This window comes from Panthera pardus, unplaced genomic scaffold (assembly GCF_024362965.1).
Source record: "Panthera pardus isolate Hobbes unplaced genomic scaffold, ASM2436296v1 HiC_scaffold_25, whole genome shotgun sequence".
NCBI lineage: Eukaryota > Metazoa > Chordata > Mammalia > Carnivora > Felidae > Panthera > Panthera pardus.
Window position 1 is genome coordinate 68,989,537 of NW_026526821.1, and position 19,696 is coordinate 69,009,232.

A 19,696-nucleotide genomic window follows, 5' to 3' on the forward strand; every position below is an offset into this window, starting at 1 on the left:
AAGATCCATGCACGGAGCTCCCATCTTATATAAGGCATTAACGTAGGTTTGCAAACAGCCCAGAAAACTTAGGATTTATGGGCTGAAAAGTGAAAAACACAAATAAGGATTTCTAAGCCCTAAGTGGTGTGGGGGAGGGGGTTGAACAGTTGGCAGAAATAAATTTCGCTGCCTAGAGAGAATTGTTCTTATTTACGGTTGGAATTAGAATTACTTAGAATTTCATAACAAAGATCTAGTACCTTCACATCCTCTCTCAATCTGTCCATTGCAGAAAAGAGCATCTGAGATGAGGTCTGGAAGTCGTCCATTTAAATCAACTGAGGCCAGGCAGCCTTGAAAACCCTCCTTGGCATGGACGAGTTTCGGCAAAGATTTGTAGGTTTCTTTAGCCACTCCTCCTATATATAAGTCACCTGTGGGAAAAGCAAAGTTTTGGTCACAAAAGTAACTTATCATTGTTTTAAACATATAGGAGGATAGGAAAAAAAATAGTTTGGTTTATTCTTCATTGAATTAATAAAAAAGTCAATTATAATTAGATATTTTCCTAAAAGTATACAACAATAGAAGTGCTTGAGTAACATACCAGCATTCAAAGATAGTTTTCCACAGAGAATTGAATGAGTTCAATACAGTATGGCCAAGTGGAAGGAATATGGGCCATCGGGTTGCATATTCTTGTACTAAAATCCAAGCCTGGTTATTGACCAAGCCTGGTTATTCTGCAACTTTTAATGTTTGTTTGTTTGTTTGTTTGTTTTAGTTTGTTTTAGTTTGTTTTGTTTGTAGTTTCTCTGATCATTAGAAACCTCATTTCTAAAATAGAAATGGTAAAAATCTATCCTATAGGTTTTTATGAGAATTAACTGAGATAAAATATAGAAAGTATCCACCAGAGTAAAAATATGAACTAGACACTCAGTCAACCTTCTGCTTAGAGAACTCTGGGTCTTTATGTTAATCAGAAATTCAACAAATTCTCTTCAGTGTCCACAATTATCTCCTCCACTAGAATTGCCCATTATCGTACTTGCACCTATCACATTCACTAACTGACTCCCATTAAGAGTCTGCTTACATCCTTTTTCAGGTATTTCTTTTTTTTTTTTTTAACGTTTATTTATTTTTGAGACAGAGAGAGACAGAGCATGAACAGGGGAGGGGCAGAGAGAGAGGGAGACACAGAATCTGAAACAGGCTTCAGGCTCTGAGCTGTCTGCACAGAGCCCGACGCGGGGCTCGAACTCACGGACCGTGAGATCATGACCTGAGCCGAAGTCAGACGCTTAACCGACCTAGCCACCCAGGCGCCCCAGGTATATCTTATTTAGGTGAAGTTATATCACTTTGAATTCTTTATGATGCTCTGGGAACCACTAACAATTTATCAATTTTTTTTAATTTTATTGAAGTTTCTAATGGAACACTTCGCTCTGCTAGTATCATGTCTCTAGGTTTGATATTTCCCTGTTTTATGGGCAAGAGAGATTACAATCCATGTTTGATTGCTTCATTTCCTATCAAAGATTATCTACCATATCTGTATGGCATTGAGTAGATGTAATTCACTGACTTTAATAAACACTTAGTCAATGGAGAAGACAAGGAGGGTGACCCCAAAATTCCATGAGATATATTCCTGTTTAAAAGTTCTACTAACATACTCTATTGAGCTATTTATTGTTCTGACTTTTCATTATCAGTTGGGTTTTTTCTCTCAGATTAACCAACCTTTCAGGCCACCTGATACCTTTTCCCCAATGTAACACAAAACTCCTACATTCCTAATGTTTATCTGGGTCCCTCTGTGTTGTCTTCATGGGACTTGGAATAAAGGAGAACATGTGGATATTCATGCTGTTTGTTGAGTCATGAGTCCTTGTTCTCTGACCCAAAAGTCTTCTGTCTTCTTCCAGCATCCATGAAACAGTAATAAGTTAACCTATTAGATTGTAAGTAGGCTGAAATCAAACCACAGATATAAGAGTCCTGAATTGTACTGATGAGTGAATTGAGCTTGCTTAAAGTCATTTTGCCATAGAAACTGCGGACTTAGGTCCCTGATCTATTAACTAAAGCTCTAAGTATTATACCGGGACGCCACTGATCCTGCATGAGATGTACTGAAGGTACTGGATATGTTAACTTCCCCTACATCTTGAACAAAATAAAACATCCATTGACTACTAACTATATTCTTAATATTAAAGGATAGTATGGGTTTCATCTGAGATGGGATACTATTTTTGAAACAACTTATTTTTTTCTCCATATTTCTTTTTTCTCCAGTCTTTGCTCTCACTTAAATTTAAAGCCATTGTGTTTTAGTTATCTCAGAGAAAGGAAAAGAATCAGAAACCAAAGATACCAAATTATCTTCCTGCATTTCTGCAAATTACCTTTTTGCATAAGTCAAGACTCTTAAAAGAATGAAATAGAATATATAGCCAACTACAAGAGAAGAATAAAGCTTTCCTAGCTCTCATGTAAACACACAGGAGAGAAAACTAGAGAAGAAATGTGCACACAGTCAATGAATACCAAAAAGAGGACACAGTGCTCTAATTTGAGGGCTGAGCTCCAGTGGAGGTAAAAACTTCAGGTAAATTTACCGAATTATATTGATTTGTGTGCAGTTCCATAAGAGTACCGAGAAGTAAAAGTGGAATTCTTGGGAAAAACATAACTGCATGGTAGATTTAGACCTGCTAAGAACTTAGGCAGCCTCACAGATTTTACCATATTCCAACTGTGGTATGGGAGCGACACAATTCCCAGAGTTTCATAGAAATAAACGGAAAAAGACTGACATTAATTGGTCATGCACACAAGAATGAAGATGCTGGCAATTCAGTGGACATCCGAGCTATAAGTATACAATACCCAAGACCAGCTCCTGTGTAATCTCTATCTCCCAAAAGATCAACAGTGGAAGTCCCCCACCCAAATAATTTAGACATAATCTCAGGGAAGTAAGGGGGAAAATTGCCTGGGATTACATTTTCACTAACTCAAAGGATCAGAACTCAAACTGGAAACCAAGGTGAGTTATAGAAAAACAGAGTTACCTTTCATACACATCTGAAATTCTGAGGAGAGATTTAAACTGTTACATGTCAAATATCAATGCAAGGACATGCTCCCTATGTTCATTTGTTGAACTAAATTTATTAGAACATTTCAGCTCTCCTCCAGGCCTATTGAATGCAGTGTTCGAGAACAGAGGGAATAGTTAGATGAAGATTTCTTAGCATTGCTGCAGGCCTTTTGGAAGTAGAATTTACACTGAAAGTTATGTATAAGACACTACATGTTTGCTAACCTACCTTCCTCTTTCTGATGGCACCCTCCTGGAAGGGACAGACTGTGTCTCTATTTGTTTTACATTCTCCCAAAGTGGCCTACAAGCACAGTGGACACTCGACACATATTGTCAGCCATCTGATGGACTGAGGTCATAGTGGAAAAGAATCAAGAAAGAAAGAATGCTAAGGCAACACATGGAGAGAGAGCTAATTCTAAAATGCACTTACTTCCTTTCCCCGCTTCCTGCCACCATCCTATTTTTTTTTCTGTTGGCAAACATATGTGCCTGAACAACTTTTCAGAGATTACTGCAGAGAAGTAGAAATCTTCCCCTTGTGTTATTAAAGAGCAGAAAGTATCGATTCAAGCAGTGCAGGATATAAGCCTCAAACATATACTAAGGTGGATAAGTAGGGAATACATTCTCATTTTCATTACTGAAGCTGCACTTAGCACCACCACTTCATACTGTCTTTAGAACCTCCTCATATAGTAGATAGTGGTCTAACATCCCCTGGTGGGTTGCCCTATGAAGAGAACAAAAGAAACCCTTAAGTGGCCTGAGCCCCATATAGCATTAACACTTCATCAAAGATGCAGCTTTTCCTTTTGATCCTTGAGATGATGGAAGTTAAAATGACCCATTAGCATTAATGGGATCTTGCAGGCAAATTCCTGTGCATGGGAAGGAGGATATGCTTTTTAATGACCCTGTGTGTGAACAAGAGCCAGGATGGACATCTAATAAGAGTCAGGTTCATACAGACTTGAAGCCAGCCTGTTACCCCTTCTTCAAGCTATGAAGGGTTGATTTTTATTCATATCCTTTAAGTAGGCCATGCATGCAACTGACAAGCCAATGATGGAATTGGGGCATTTTTAGCAGAAGATGCTGAGAACATGTATAAAGCCCGATAACCTCAAGCATTTAGAGAGTATTTTTTCTCAAAAAAAAAATCTCAAACTACATTCTGTTTCTGTCTCTGTCTCTGTCTCTCAAAGGTGTTATCTATGGAATGATGTAAGGTGATATCACAAATATCCATACTCTAGTAGTTGGGCAGTAATGAGTAGGGAATAGTGCACAGGCTTTTTACTTTATCTGGCTATAAACCTTGGCTCAGCCACTTACTGGTTGTCTTAGTGAAGGCACATTAAGTTACATAACTTCCTTAAGAGTCAGATTCTTCATATGTGAAGGGGGTTAATAATGCCTATCCTGCAAGACTGTGAGGATTACAGAGAAAGTATGCAAGCACTGGGTACAGCATGCACTCAGCACACAACAACTACTGGTGTGACTGTTGGTATGCTTGGCAACGACACATCTATGGTGTATCTCATTCTATGTTGATTGTAGTAAGAGATACAGAATGAGAAGTCTAGGCTGTCTCCTTGTTTCTAGTATAACTAGAATGACAAGGTGTCAGATTCACGTCTTACTTTACTAGATTCGCAGTCATGTGCGTACTTGGAGTGTGCCTTGCACTGTGCTATAAGAAGCTCCAGAGGCTCCTTTGACATATTCGGTTACAAACCCAGCAGCACTGAACCTGGTTACAGAAAGAGGACAATTACTTGATAAATATCTTCTAATTTGATATAAACAGATTAAGAAATAGAAGAATCCTGTGATGTCCCAGGGCCAGGTCAAAAGAGTCAAGCTAAATGTGCCTTAGACAATCAGAAAAATAAAAGGCTTTTATGGACTTGGATTGTAAGGTAGAGCATCATGGAAGAGTTTAGACCCAAAGAAAGGATAGGCTACATTACTCTGTAATAACATAAATGTTGTGCCAGGCATGGGGAACAGCACAGATAAACCATGAAGACAAATTAAATACAGCAGTCAAGAAAGCATACAAGAGTTGGCTGGAAGGCAGTAGTTTCTGAAGGAGCCATGATAAATAATGTTGACTAAATAAAGTCAAAGTCTTCTGAGTAACACAATAGAATTTATGACTACTGGTTTCCAAAGAGAAAAAAAAAAGACAATGAGAAATCCAAAAAAAAAAAGACAATGAGAAATCCAAAAATCTAGGGGACACAACAGAATTTGAAGCAGTGATAATTTGGACAAAAGAGAGGGAATTACATTTAACACTAAACAGGAGGAATCTGAGTAGGAGCGGTCCATAGCGATATGATTATAGGAGCTGGGGTCTTAGGGAAGAGTTGCTGAGTCTGGAAGATGCAGCTTGGGAGCCATCAACCAAAAAAGCAGGTAAATGAAGTGGTAGAAGACTTTTTCTCTTCTTTTAAAACACGGAGCATACGGCAATTAGAGCAAGGACTCCAAGCTCTGCCTTACAGCAGCAGAATGCAAGTGTCAAGGTATAATTAGTTCTTTGACTCAGCTTTCCTGTTTATTCATATGTATTTTTTTTTGTGCTTCTTAAACATTTTACTTTCATTTTAATTAAAATAAGCATACATTAAGAACAAGTGCTTTATAGATTTGGATGGCTAAAACTCTAGGGAAACTTAAGAAGACTCTCACAATTTCTTATAATTGGCATTTGGTGGGCAAAAAAAAAAAAAAAAAAAAGGCTGAATACCCACTGCCTTTCTTTCCTACTGGCTGGACTGGAGAAAGTATAATTCTGGAGGCTTTGCTCTGGATAGGGCCTTGGACAGCAAATTGGAACACAAGTCTAACTTTGTTCTGAATTCTTGTGACTTGCTGGCAGAAAAAGTGCCATCAGACTGGGCTAGTTTCTGAGAGTTATTCTGCAGGAAAAGTACCTTCTCTTACCCCAGGGAACAACTGAACTCTGCCCCCAAATTTGTATCATTATCTTTAATTTTAATCTTTTGTTGTACATCCACAAATGAACCTCCTCAGGTCAGATCTTGACCATATACCTTAATGCAGACAAATTAAATCTAGACCTCTTTGTATATATTAGGTGTGCCCTCTTAGAAGAAAAATCATCTTCAATACTTTGGGAACAAACATTCATTTACTTTATTTTATTTTTTTCTGGGGAGAAAGCTGAAGTCACAATTTCCTCTGACTGCTTAAATAAATTATGTTAAATTACTGAAAGCAGAAGCACAGAAGCTAACACATTTAAACTCAAGAGTAGACAAATGGAAACCTTTATAACAAACCACACATGGGATTAAACAATAAACACCGTCCAAGACCACATCTAAGATCAGAGCACACTCAGTGTTCAATATTGAAGTCAAAGTTGGCAATTCAAGTAGATGTTTTGCTCTGAGATACAAGATCTGTGTCTTCCATAGGTCTGTTAAAAATATCAGGTTAATTTTAGAAACTCTTTGCTGAGGAGATGCTCACTGGTCACCAGTTTGATTTATTAGTTATCCATTAACTTCTCTACACCTTAGTCTTTCTTGGTATATATAAGGCTAACTGCTAAAACAACCTGATTTTAGTTCTGTAGTAAATACCTGTCAACTCTTATCTTGAGGCTTATTCCAGCATTCTAAGTTCAGCCTAAAACCAAGCCATCATCTTTCCCCTGCACTGGGAAACTACTTCTAGACTTTTCTGTTTCATAGCAATCCCATTTCTCATCTCTCTAATACCCAAATTGAAATTTCAAAATCATCTTTTAACTCTATTCTCTATCTCACACCTTACATTTAAATTATTGACAAGAACTCATGACTCAGCTTTATCAATACTTCTGACATTTGCCAATTTCCTTTTCTGTAATTTCCTTTTCCAGTTCTTGTCTATCTTTCCCCTTGTACACCTTTCATGCAAGAGCCTGTTATCTGGTGTACCTGCATCCATCCTTCCTCCTCAACACCAGATCAGTCTCCCTACTGTGTTCAGTCTCTTCAATACCTCCCTCCACTTCTAAATAAAGCCAGAGGCTTAGCAGTATTCAAGTGTCCATGGTATTGTGAACCTCTTTTCTGACAATTACCATATTTATTTCCCAGTTCTTTGTGTGAATATCTTACCTTACTATTACTTTATAAATTCCTTAAAAAATGATCATGAGCTTTATTTACATTCTCATATTCACTTAGTAGTCACTCAAAAATTATTTGTTGACTCATTGGATGAATAGATGGATTGGTGGGTTTGTATTCACTAAGTAATCACTTGAACAATAAAGACATAGTGAGGGTTTTATGAGAGTATAACAGTCATATTTGTCCTTTGTTCCCTCTACTTGAGAAATAATAAAGTTAACTGTGGGGAATTCTTCTTCTACTGACTCCTTTCTTGAACGCAGAAGTGAAGCCATCCAACTCATTAAGAGAAGCCAATGCAGTGGCATTTGTTTTCTCCATTCTAATAGAGTAATCCATGACCAATTTTAAGTGACATATATTGAATTTATTTGTAGAGAGAGGCAGACAAAGATAGAAGTAGAGAAACATCTTAGGGTATCAATGTGTGGCTATGAGAACCCCCTTGTGAGTCTTTTGCAGCTAGAGTAAGTGCAAAAAGCCTGGTGGGGCATTAAACTCTAGCCCACCCTGGCACTCTGCCTTATTCTGTCTCTGGCCATTCTGTTATTCTCTGTGTTGCTTTGTAAAAACATATAGCCTCCATAGCAGCACTTCACGCTGTGGGCACTTTACACTATTTCTCCAGACTCTTCCTCTCTGTCACCGTGTTCTCAGCCCAGAAAGGCATGTGTCTACTGTTTGTGGATTATCACTCAAGAACTCTAGGATTAGTTTTTCTGGTTTGTTGCTATAATCTCAGCTACTTGCCAGCCAAAGGTATTCCTGATCCTACAGCAGCCTCCCACATCCAACAGTATACTGCTTTTGCTAAAAAGATTTTCAGTTTCACAAAAATCACTGAGACAACTGAACTTAAATGTGCAGAGCCCTGTCCAGGTGAGAGAGAGCCTCCTCAAAGCTTTGAGTCCTTGGTAATCAGTGTCAAGCATTGCCATGGTCACAACCAGAAAAGACAGCATTCATTTTATAATATAACAATGGGGACTGATGTTGGTGTAGCATCCTAAACTTTACTGAGCATTTGTGCATATATAATTTCATTTGATTTTTGTTGAGCTACAAAAGGAATAATGGTTATTTTGGAGACATGCCCCAAATGAAGATGCTATGGTTCAAGACCATAATGCCAGAAAATGGCAGGGTCGAACGCCAAGCACAGGTCCCCTGAAACCCTGACAATTTCCACTTAATCTGTACTGGTTTACACACTGTACACTCCAAGCGGCAAGTAGCCAATTTGGATAGCTCCATTACTACAAAATACAAGAAGTTTTATAGTATGTTTGCCAGTGAAGAAAAGTAATGGTAATAAATGTTGGTCTGAGTCAATGCAAACGAACATAAATTCCCAGGACATTGGGAGACTCAACTGTATACTAACTGAGTAATCTCATGAAGAAAAAACCAATTTGCTTCCACAGACATAAATATTAGGTATCAAAATTCTGACGAGGGGGTAGAATTCTTATGCCTCCACAATTTGATTTTTAGATATGGCAGCTATTTTTCAATTGCCTCCTACGAAGAGATGAGTAGGACACTTGCATTCATCGATGGCCCAACCTAATACTTGTATATGAACAGGTTGGAGGACTCTGATGAAGTTAACATTCAGACCTTAATGTTTTCCTGTAGTGAGCCTGGAGTGTTCATATTGACATTATGTTCATAAATAGGACAGATAATGCTTTCGACATTCTGAAGTTCCTGCCTCTATCTGATGTTTAAAAATAAACTTGTCCAAAACATGAAAAAAAATTTAAAGTATGATTATAAAACTTACAACACGAAGGCAGATTCTGTTTGTGTGTTTGGCCAACAGACTGTGAGGGAAAGCTGGTGGGCATGTTAAATGGGAAATAATAAAATGAAATTGCTACGGAGGTGTGTATAGTAATCCATCTTCTTTTAAACCCACACTATGCCAGTGACACCATGGCAGATGGGGTACGAGTTCAGGCATATAAATTCATGCCAAGCTAACTTCGTCTCCTGGCTTCGTAAATTTGCCTGTAGGTGAAAACAGAGTTCAGATAGTATCATTCTTTATCCTCTTTCTCATCTGATTGACAGCCAGTGTAGATACCTTAGACATCCTTTAGCATCAGACAATTCTGTCACCATTTTGTGTTTCATTTTTCACTGACGTGTGATGCTCTCTAGGACTGCACACGGCTTGCAGAGGCTCTCCATCTCAAAAATACTGTTACACTTTAAACATGCACAGAGCCTCAGTTTGGGTGCTTTGCTATCCCCTATTCCAATTGATCCTCCTACCAGTTCTTCACAATAGGTAGGAAGTTATTATTAACCCCACCTGCAGGTAAGCAAAGCACCCTTCTGAAAAGGGAAGTTAAGCGCCCAAAGGCAATACAACCAGTACAAGGAGAATTACACTGGCATTAAACCCTCCAGCTCCAAGGCTACCTCTTCTCCCACTATGCTACACTGCCTCCTATTTTTTGCTGAAAACCTTCTCAGTGACAGGAATAGAATAGGTGGAGGAGTTTAGAAATGACTGTTCCTGAAATTAAGAGACTTATAACTAAGGGACCCGTAAGAGGACCTATATAAATCTGTTATCTTTCCTAAGATGTTGAGTAGTTCTATATAACAATTTGGCTTCCTTTATTTTTTTTTTCAAAATAGCTTTCCTTAACTCAAAGAAATTTTCTTTTCTTATTTCAAAATAAAAGAACATTTATTTTGGGTGGGGAAGATCGAGTGCTATACAGGGTAAGTACAGAAAAACAGCTCTTTCCTATAATAACGGCCTGTTTAATGCAGGTAAAAAAAAAATGGCACCTGTTCTCAAGTAAGAGATACAGAATAAAGAGGGTAAAGCCACCAGTGGTTTTTGGATATCTTGGAAGGACAAAATGATTCAAAGTGCACAAAAAACTTTATGGACATTGCCAAAAGTCTTCTATAATACATGAGCTTCATAAAGTCAGATAAAACTCATTTTTTCGTCAAGTACCTGAACATTTCTATAATTTTTTTTTTCAAAGGAGGAGTTCCTTCTGTGCCTGAAAGATGGAACATTCTCAATCAAGCCATCAAATCCCACTGGGATATTAGAATTCCCTAGGGCATGTCTCCAAATAATTTTTTCCCAATATTTAAATTCTTCTTAAGGAGAAATGCAAATATTTGAACAGAAATGATCAAAAAGGGGAACGAGGAGGTGTGGGCAACCTTTCCTAAAGGCTTAGACATTGGAGGGCTTTAATAATAGAATGGAATGCTGGGGCACCTGGATGGTTCAGTCAGTTAAGCATCTGACTTTGATTCAGGTCATGATCTTGTGGTTCGTGGGTTCAAGCTGCATGTTGGGCTCTATGCTGACAGATCAGAGCAAGGAGCCTGCTTCAGATTCTGTGTCTCCTGTCTTTCTGCTCCTCCCCTCTGCTCTCTCTCTCTTTCTCTCAAAATAAACATTAATTTTTTTTTAAAGTAGTATCTTTCACTCCAGACATTCAGAAGAAATTCCTTTTAATGTGCTGGCAAATATACATAGTAGTATTTAAATCCTTCTATAGATCTGGGTTCAAATTCTATTTCTAGGCCACTCACATAGCCTTTCTGATCTCCATTTTCTCATCTGTAATATGGAAACACTAACATCTCACTCATCTAACTGTAAAGATTAAGAGGCCACACTTATGAAAATGAGTATCAAAATTCAAGTCCTAGCTGAAGTGTCAACACAATAGATATGATAATGTGAGGGGGAGGGGATGGGGGGAAAGTTACAAACAGAGGGAAGGAGGCAAACCCTAAGAGATTCTTAAATAGAACAAACTAAGGGTTGAAGGGGGGTGGGGGAGAGGGGAAAGTGGGTGATGGGCATTGAGGAGGGCACTTGTTGGGATGAGCACTGGGTGTTGTATGGAAACCAATCTGACAATAAATTATATTTAAAAAAAAGATAATGTGAGCCTGAGACAGATGGCCAGATGCAAAATTTACAAAGGAATGATAAAATACTGATTCTCAGTCCTTGAATCCCTCAGTTATACCAAGGACAAAATAATAATAATAATAATAATAATAATAATAATAATAATAATGAAGGAGAAGAAGTAGCAGTCAGAATTTGGAAAGAAAGACGTCTGAGATTGCTCTGTGTAGTAAGCACTACTGGCCCCCAAAGGGGAACTATATTCTAGCCCCAAGCTAGACAGAAGGCTTTCAGTTCTCCTGAAGAATCTGCTTTGAGTTTCCCACAGTTGAGGTGATACAGGACTGGTACCTGCAATATTAAGAAAGCTCTAAACAGCCTGTGGCGGCAGGGTAGAAATGAGAGCAGTGGGAATGGGCTGTACTTCCAGGGCTGAGGAGTAAAGGAAGCATGAAAACTCCTCATGCATGGTTGTGGGCCCCATGTGTAATGAGAGCAAGCCAGGCAGGGCTGCCTGGAGACAGAATGGACCCTGGGAGTAAGAGCTTGTGTGGAATGAACAGAAGGCATGACCGCTCCACAGGGGTTAAGGCCAGGAGGTTCTGGAAGAGGGGCCCTGGATGAACCCAGGCAAGCAGTGCTAACGGAGTGAATAAGAGATGTGCACCAGGCCAGTTCAGACTTCAGCTGATGTCCCTAGTCAACAAGCTGTGAGAAGATAACAGTGGGAAGGGACAGAGCTGAACATGCCCCCTGTCCTGCCTGTGACTGGCCAAAGCAGGTGGCAGCCCCTATTTTCAGTTTTGATTAATAACTCAGATTGGCCACTTTTAAAAATTTTGAGTTAAAATTATGTTTTATAGTGTAAAATGATTATAGAATTGTCTTAACAGTGAGCCCAAACATTTCTTCTAAGCCTGTATATACACAATACAAGACATTTTGAAGTGATGGCTTGAGGTAAAAGATAATATGTAGCTTGATTGTATTTGAACATGATGCTTATTAAATTTAATGATTTCACATTTAAGCCCTTAACAAAGTGTCTGACACATAGGTACTCAATAAATGACATTATTTATTAAGTTACTAATTATGATGATGATGACACTAATGAAGGCATTTTATTATGATGCATCTCTGAACAGAGAACAAAGACAGATGCCAGGCCAGTAGACAGTGTCTCTTGCAACAACACTCAGTTTTGCATATAACTCTGTTGTTGTCCATGATTCAAACTCGTGTCTGAGCAAAAGTACAGATAATCGTATCCCAGACCATCAAGTTTCTCAAAAATAGATGGAACCATGCGTGTCAAATTTATAAATGCCAAAGGTCTACTGTGTTAGAGATAACAGTACATTAGTACATGACCTTAAAGTGCTCGGAGAAGTCTTTTTATAGTCCTGAAGCTTCCAAGGGGAACCAGTGGCAGGAAATCAAAGCAGTGTGCTTGATGGAGGGGGGTGGCAGGTCGGGGCAGGGGAGGGAGGGGAGCCTCATGCAGCCTGTCTAAGAATGCTAATAAGCAAACTATAAGAAAGCTGGAAAAAGTGGCCTAAATATTGTCAACGCCTGTCACATCCAGGTGGACCTTACGAGTCCCCTCCTTGCAAACCCTTGAGCTTCAAAGAACATTTTGGCTGATCTTGAGCACTATGATAAGAATTGAGATCTCATAAGTGGAGTATTTATAATAGTGCATGGCATATGATAAGTTCTCAGAAACAGGTTAAAATAATTATTATAGCTATTTAATATCACTATAATTATTATTTAGGCGAGATGTTTAATCTCTCCAAACCTTACCTTAGTTTCATCATCTGTTACATGGAGCCAAGTACAGCGACCTCACCAGTTTGTCATGAAAAGTAAAGAGATAATCTACTAAGATAAATCTCTTAGCTAATGCTTAGCAAAGGGTACAAGATGATTGAGAGAATAGTGAGGTACCTTGCCTAAGGACACACATAAAATAAATAGTAGGGATGCTATTTCACGTAAGTCGGTCTGACCCCAAAGCCTGGGTCCTTAATTACAAAGCTATATTGCTTCTTGTTTATCCTCAAGAAAAACCACAATAATTAATTGTGAAGGTCAAGAAAGGGCCCCTTTTAAGAGCAGAAACAGAAAACCACATTACTGTGGCATTAACAAGAAAGGCTGATTGACCTAATGCAGTTCCAAAGTAATAATGGAAGTACCTTCCTGTGTGTGAAAATACTGGGCCAACAGCAGCATGGTGCCATTAAAAAATGTGCTTCCCTACAAGAGTAAAGATGGCAGAATTGGCTCTGAAGCATCTTTACAGTAGTGGGGGATAGCTTTGTACTAAGCCCACCTAACTTTCCAGTCTATTCCAATTTTGAACCATGGCTCAAGAGGAATTGTTCAGGATCAAGGGGAGAAACTAGTTTTCCTTTGGGTCACAGAAAAAGATGGCTGGATCTGCATTATTACTAAACCCTAACTAAATAGAACAACCACTGAAAATAACAGTGATATTTACTTTTGAGATCTATAATGAACACATGTAATATTACCTACAAGTCAGCCATGGCCTCTCTGTCCTTTATAGATCTAGAGGAGCCTGATTTAAATCTTTCCAATTCCACAGAGGATAAAAATCTAGCATTCTCCTTCCCTTGTGTTTCCCCAAGATCTAGTGAGCCTGTGACTTCTGCTTCTGCCTTTTGTATCCCATGTGCTGTGCTGACCCCAGATCAACATAGTCTCTCTCCACCCACAGAATAATTTTGTGCACCCAAGCATTTAAAAAATTAGTCATCTGAACATTTTGGTGCCATGCAATGCCCTGTTATCTACCATCTCGATGGCTGTAGCCCCCACCCCTAACCCAGAGCAAGGCAGACACACCAACTTGATTTTTGCATAGCAGATTACAGACCACCTTTAAAAGCTACAGGGTGACCTACACCTACAGGGTGACCCTGCCTCCTACTATCCCCCATTCTGGTCATAGGAAGCACATGAGTTCCAATCAACCTTACTCTCTAAGAATTTCGTGCTATGGCTCCTAAACTCAAGTGAGTCTCTCATCAGTATTTGAACGCCAAAGGTGAAAATCCAGGTCTGGGAGTCCCTTTTCCAATGCCTATGAAAACACGGAAAGCCAGTGCACAGAGAGGGAGAATAACAACGCCAACACCTTGTTGGAAAGTTACGAGAAGACATCTCACAGCCCCTGTGGAGACCATGAGAGTGAAGATGCTGACTTGGTGCTGACAGGTTTCCCAAATGGGGCTCTCATGAAGTCTAGCTTTAAACTTCCTCTTTCTTGTCCTTGGGTTCCTTGAATGATACACTTTGACTAACTTTCCTTTTTTTCACTGAATTAGTGAATGGATTTATGTTTGTTTTTTTTTTTTTTTTATTTACCTCCAAAGACCTTTGTTGAAGTCTCCCTTCAGAAAAAAAAAAAAAGAAAAAGAAAAAAGAAAAAGAAAGAAAGAAAGAAAGAAAGAGAAAGAAAAGAAAAGAAAAATAAAAGAGGTTGGCCCACGAAAACTCTAAAGACTCAAGTACTTCATCAGTGACAAAGATGTTGCCAAACTTATTCAACTTTTAAGAAGACATCTCAGCTTCATCCCTGGCCTGGGATATACTGGAGATATACTGGATAATACTGGAGAGAGACAAGTATTGAAGGCCTAGCTACAATGAGGCTGAGGTCTTGTGAGCATTATCTGATCCCTAAGAACCCACCGCACCACCTATAGGCACTTTCTCCTCTACAGCATAAATGTCACCAGCTGTAGAGCTTGTCTAATTGCTGTCCTGTTGGGACATGATAAACTGGCACCTTGTCCAAAAGGCATTTTTGAACTGGATTCAGATTTCCAGGAGCCCATTCTTTGCCATGGGAGGACTGAGGAAGGCTATTTCTCCTGGAAAATGACCTCCTCACAGTTATTCCAAGCACACAAGCCAAGGCCTGTGGCTGTTAGAGCTCAATCAGTGTCAGGGGTGAGCAAAAACCAGCATCAGGAATTCAAGCACCTATATTACCTGCCCCAAAGCAACTACAGGTTGGAAGGGTTAGGGTGTTTAAGGTTGCACCAGAAATAAAAAGCAAATAGGTGATCCCTACACCACTAGTCTCCATCTTGCGTGATGGCCAACCACATGAAGAGTGTTCTCCAATAAGTCCAAAGAAGTTATCAGATTTCTTTTCAGCATGTTGCTCGAGGCTTTCGCTTGCAGTCAACTGAGTTGCTATGAACAATAAAACTCATCTTCCCTGGCCTGTTGTAAAAAGTGTTAAACTGGGAATTAGAAGACCAGATCTAGAAACACTAATTATCTGTATGGCGGTGCTGGCACTTCTCCCCTGAGCACACTTCTCTCATCTGTAAAAGAAACGAGTCAGACCAGATTGTCTCCAAGATTACTTTGAGCTCTAAGTTCCTATGATCCTAATGGTGAGAAGATAAACTTCAGATAATAGATGTAGAGGGAAGAGAAAAACCTAAACAGAAAATCTATGCCCAATGTAGATGAGGTACCAAAACAGGTACAATGGGTTGAGGAATACAAAAGAAAGAAGACAGAATTGTTGACAGGGAATACAGAACTTTAATTCTGTTCACTTATGGAAGCTGGCCCAAGGATTCTAGGGAAGAAGATGGAGGGGCTTCCACACTCAAGGTCAGACAGCAGGTCCAAGACAGCTGGGCATGGAGGGGGGAGACATCCCACTGGAAGTGGGAGTGAGACTGAAACAATGACAAAGGCCTTGCAGGAAAGAGATCAGATTGAGACTGAATTTTGTCATGCCTGATTTCTGCCAAGCCTGATTTCAGGGGAGAGGTCAGGAGACAATCACTTCACATGTCTAATGGTCTTTTCATTCTCCTATGGGAAATGGAGTAATCGAAATGTCAAGTCTTACTTTTACATACTCGGAGACTGACTATCTCTGTTCTGTACTGTGATGATTGCCTCCAAAGTGGTCTCTTTCCCCCAGCTGGAGCCCATCCTCTGCATCCAAGCCAAAGGAATGACTGTAAAATGCACCATGAACTACACTCCTGCTTAAAACCCCTAAATTCCCTGCTCCTCAACTCTGGCATGACACTCGGGCCCTTCTGAATAAGCAAATCACCTACCTTCCTCCTAAGAAGCTCAGAGAGCCTTCCAGCCCATGACTTCTTCCCAGGGATCATCTTTGAAATTCAGGTTTTATGCCAATGCAAATCTAGCTCTGTGTTTATAGCTACTTGGCCTGAAGAAGGGAGCCTGACCAAAACAGCAGGGCAAAAGTCAATGAACTTGTTTTCTAGAAAGGTCACTCACTGTATGAGATCCCATCTTTTGGAATTTGAAAGTGAGATGAAGAGACAGGGATAGACAAGGTGGTAATGCACACAGGAACAAAAGCAATAGGTTGAAGCCATGAGACAGAAGTCAAGAGTAGGAGAAGTCAGGGAGCAGAGACAGAAAATATCTAAGTGGGAATAGACCCGGTAGAGAAAGGATCGGTGGGAGAGCATGGAATTGGGGAGCGGTGGATATTCATGTCCAAGGGAACATCCAGGAGGGTTGCTCTTGAGATTCCAGTATGATTATCAGAACAAAGTTCTTATTCTCTATGCTGCCTCATTGTTCAGCAGTTGAAAGGATTTCTTGTCTCTCTTCCTAATGGATCCTTAAAATATTCTCCCATTAACTAAAGTAATGTGACCAAATCTCTGCTCCTTTTAAATAAATTTAAAAAAAAAGAGAGAGTTCTAATAAAGACAGCTTAACCAACAGGACAACAGGAGCTTGCCTCCAGTTTCAGCGCTATCTCCTACTTTAAGGCTAAGCTCAAAGTTGGACTCTTCTCTAAAAGTTTCTTTTCAAGTACATTATCAGGGCAAGGCAAGCCAGCAATCAGATGTCATATGGGCTGAACATACAAAGCCCGGGTATGTTTATTTATTTATTTATTTATTTTATTTTTTTTTAACTTTTATTTATTTTTGAGACAGGGAGAGACGGCATGAACGGGGGAGGGTCAGAGAGACAGGGAGACACAGAATCAGAAACAGGCTCCAGGCTCTGAGCTGTCAGCACAGAGCCTGATGTGGGGCTCGAACTCACGGACTGCGAGATTATGACCTGAGCCGAAGTCGGATGCTTAACCGACTGAGCCACCCAGGCGCCCCAGCCCGGGTATGTATAAATATGATCAGGACTTGGGAATAAAATCGGATCACTAAAGAACGGAAGTGATGATATGTCAAATGGCAACATTAAAGGGTAGAGAAGGGGGGACATGTGTTATATTCAGGATTGCAGAGGGCAGGTAGCTGAGTGAGAGAGACTGGTATGTGATCAAGATGAAAAGAACAAGAATACTATTCATCTTCAATCTTTGCTTAGAGAATGAATATATTTGAAAGGAAAGCCCTGGTTGGGTTGTCTGTGATTATGGAAACTTTTAGTGGCTTGGTAGCAGAATAAACAATAGCAGGTAGCTGCTTTCAAAGTAAGATTTAAAGAAGAATATCAAGAAGGTTAAAAAATAATGGTCAAAAGGAGGGAAGAGACAAGACTGGAAGACAGAGGGAAAGCTTGCTCAAAACCCTGGGGTGGAAGGCGGTGGGGGGGGGGGGGGGCAAGGAATCAGAGTGTGAGTGGAAGAACAAAGGGCTGACTCTGCCTGGGCTGACCTAGATGGGGTCTATAGGTGAATTATTCACTTGTAAGTAGTTTGCTAAGTGGCCACCTGAGGGCACTGTATTCACTGCACCTTGAATTTTTTTTTTTCCCTTATCAAGTAAATTATCCTCAATTTGCTCAAGAATAAATTTAATGCCTTAGAGAAGGGTACCCATGGAAGATGGGGGCCAAAGACAGTCCTTCCTTCCTATCTTTGTTCTTGAACTAGATTAATGAATGAACAAGGCTGACCTTAATTCAAATACCCGGGTTAACCATAAGGATGAAATAAAATAAATCATTTAAATCTATTTAGTGTTTAGTAGAAAGTCAATAAATATTAGCTCCTTCCCATATACATACATACGCAAACATACAAATTTGCCGAAGACAGAACATACAGAGGAATTACACAAACCGTTTATCTCTCTAAAGGGGGCAGGACTCAGAAGTCCCACAATGAACGTGCAGCTGTGCTAGGAAATCAATGCAGAGAGCAAATTTATGTTGCTCTTTTCATTGCATGTTGCAGCTTGTACATAATAGCCAGAGGGAATAGAATACAAACAGCTGGGAAATAAAGATGAAAGCAAAACTGTATCAGCAGGGAGAGACACAGAACCCCCTGAGAACTCAGCAGTGTCACGAAAGATAATTTGAACAAGGTCACCTGCACGGAATTCCTCTTCTCAGAAAAAAGATCATTAGACTCCCGCCCATTGCTGACCATCTCCATCTGAGTCAAGGTGGGGAATGGGATAAAGAGTCCCTAGCTTGCAAATTTATACATTAAATTTCTGTCTATATAAATCAGAGTTGTGGATAAAAGCATCATTATTATCAGTGCCCAAAATATTATTATTAGATGGTTGAAAACAAAGAATTTGTGCTTCCTCACGCAAGAGGACTCTTGAGGTTTTCCCCCAACCTCAGTCCCATAAGGCAGGTTTTGCGGCCTGATGCTGCCCTCTAGTGTCTTTTTATGGTATGGTAACGCGAGAAATAACTTCCAAGAATCCTGAAGCAATCAACACCTCTTTGACCCAGGCCTGATAAAGCAAAACAAAACAAAAGTAAAAATCCTAAAATAAAAACAAAACCAGGATTTGTACTAAACTCAAAAATGAGTTAAATTTTGCTTCAACGTAGACACTGCATTCTTTGAGGGTTCTGAAATAAATGGTATCAAGATTAGTGAGTGCTCTTCAAAAATAAAGACACTTGCCATTTCCTACACTTTACTCTCGAATGGTTACTGCTTCAGTCTGTCTGAGGCATGATCCAGAAACTTGCATTTCGTGAACCCTGTCACATGGTTCTAATGTGGAGCTGGTTGAACTCACTTTGAGAAGAACTAAAGATTATGGCAGTGACTTTAAGCGGAGTATAGAATAAATATGATAATTTTCTTACAATTCTGTAAGGGCAAAATATACATGAAATAAAAATCATCAACCAAAATAGGTCACCCTTCATTTTTCCTGTATTTAGAATGCCTGAATTCTACATGACTAGCGTGCTAAGAAAAACAATGCTGTTCAATTCAGAGTGAAGAGTTCATGTGGATGGTCTCCTAAATCAATCAGCCCACCTCCAATTCCAGTGGGCATCCAGGTGGAGAAGAGAAAATGCTTAGTTGTTTTACTCATTCTTCAACAATACCTTCCTCTAAAGCTCTTCCTGGTGCCACCAGATTAGTTTTAATGGCCTGATATGGCTGTAGGCATCCTGTTCTTCTCTGTCCTGTAAATGCCCCACGTCAAACTTCCCCATGGAACAGAAAGCTTTCCATTATAGGAACACTTTCTTCCTCTTCAAAACTGCCCTCTCCCTTCTTTGCACAGAGTAAATGTTCTG

The 19,696-nt window shown here is 39.6% G+C and overlaps 1 protein-coding gene across 21 annotated transcripts in view; it reads right to left on the reverse strand.

Annotated features, from left to right (window-relative positions):
• NRXN1 (neurexin 1) overlaps nucleotides 1-19,696 on the reverse strand; it is a 1,129,526-nt gene that overhangs the window by 553,509 nt on the left and 556,321 nt on the right. For all 21 annotated transcript variants that reach the window (XM_053890675.1, XM_053890679.1, XM_053890684.1 and 18 more), the window contains one exon: nucleotides 243-416. In XM_053890675.1, coding sequence (XP_053746650.1) covers nucleotides 243-416 — 174 coding nt within the window. The remainder of the gene's footprint in view (nucleotides 1-242; nucleotides 417-19,696) is intronic.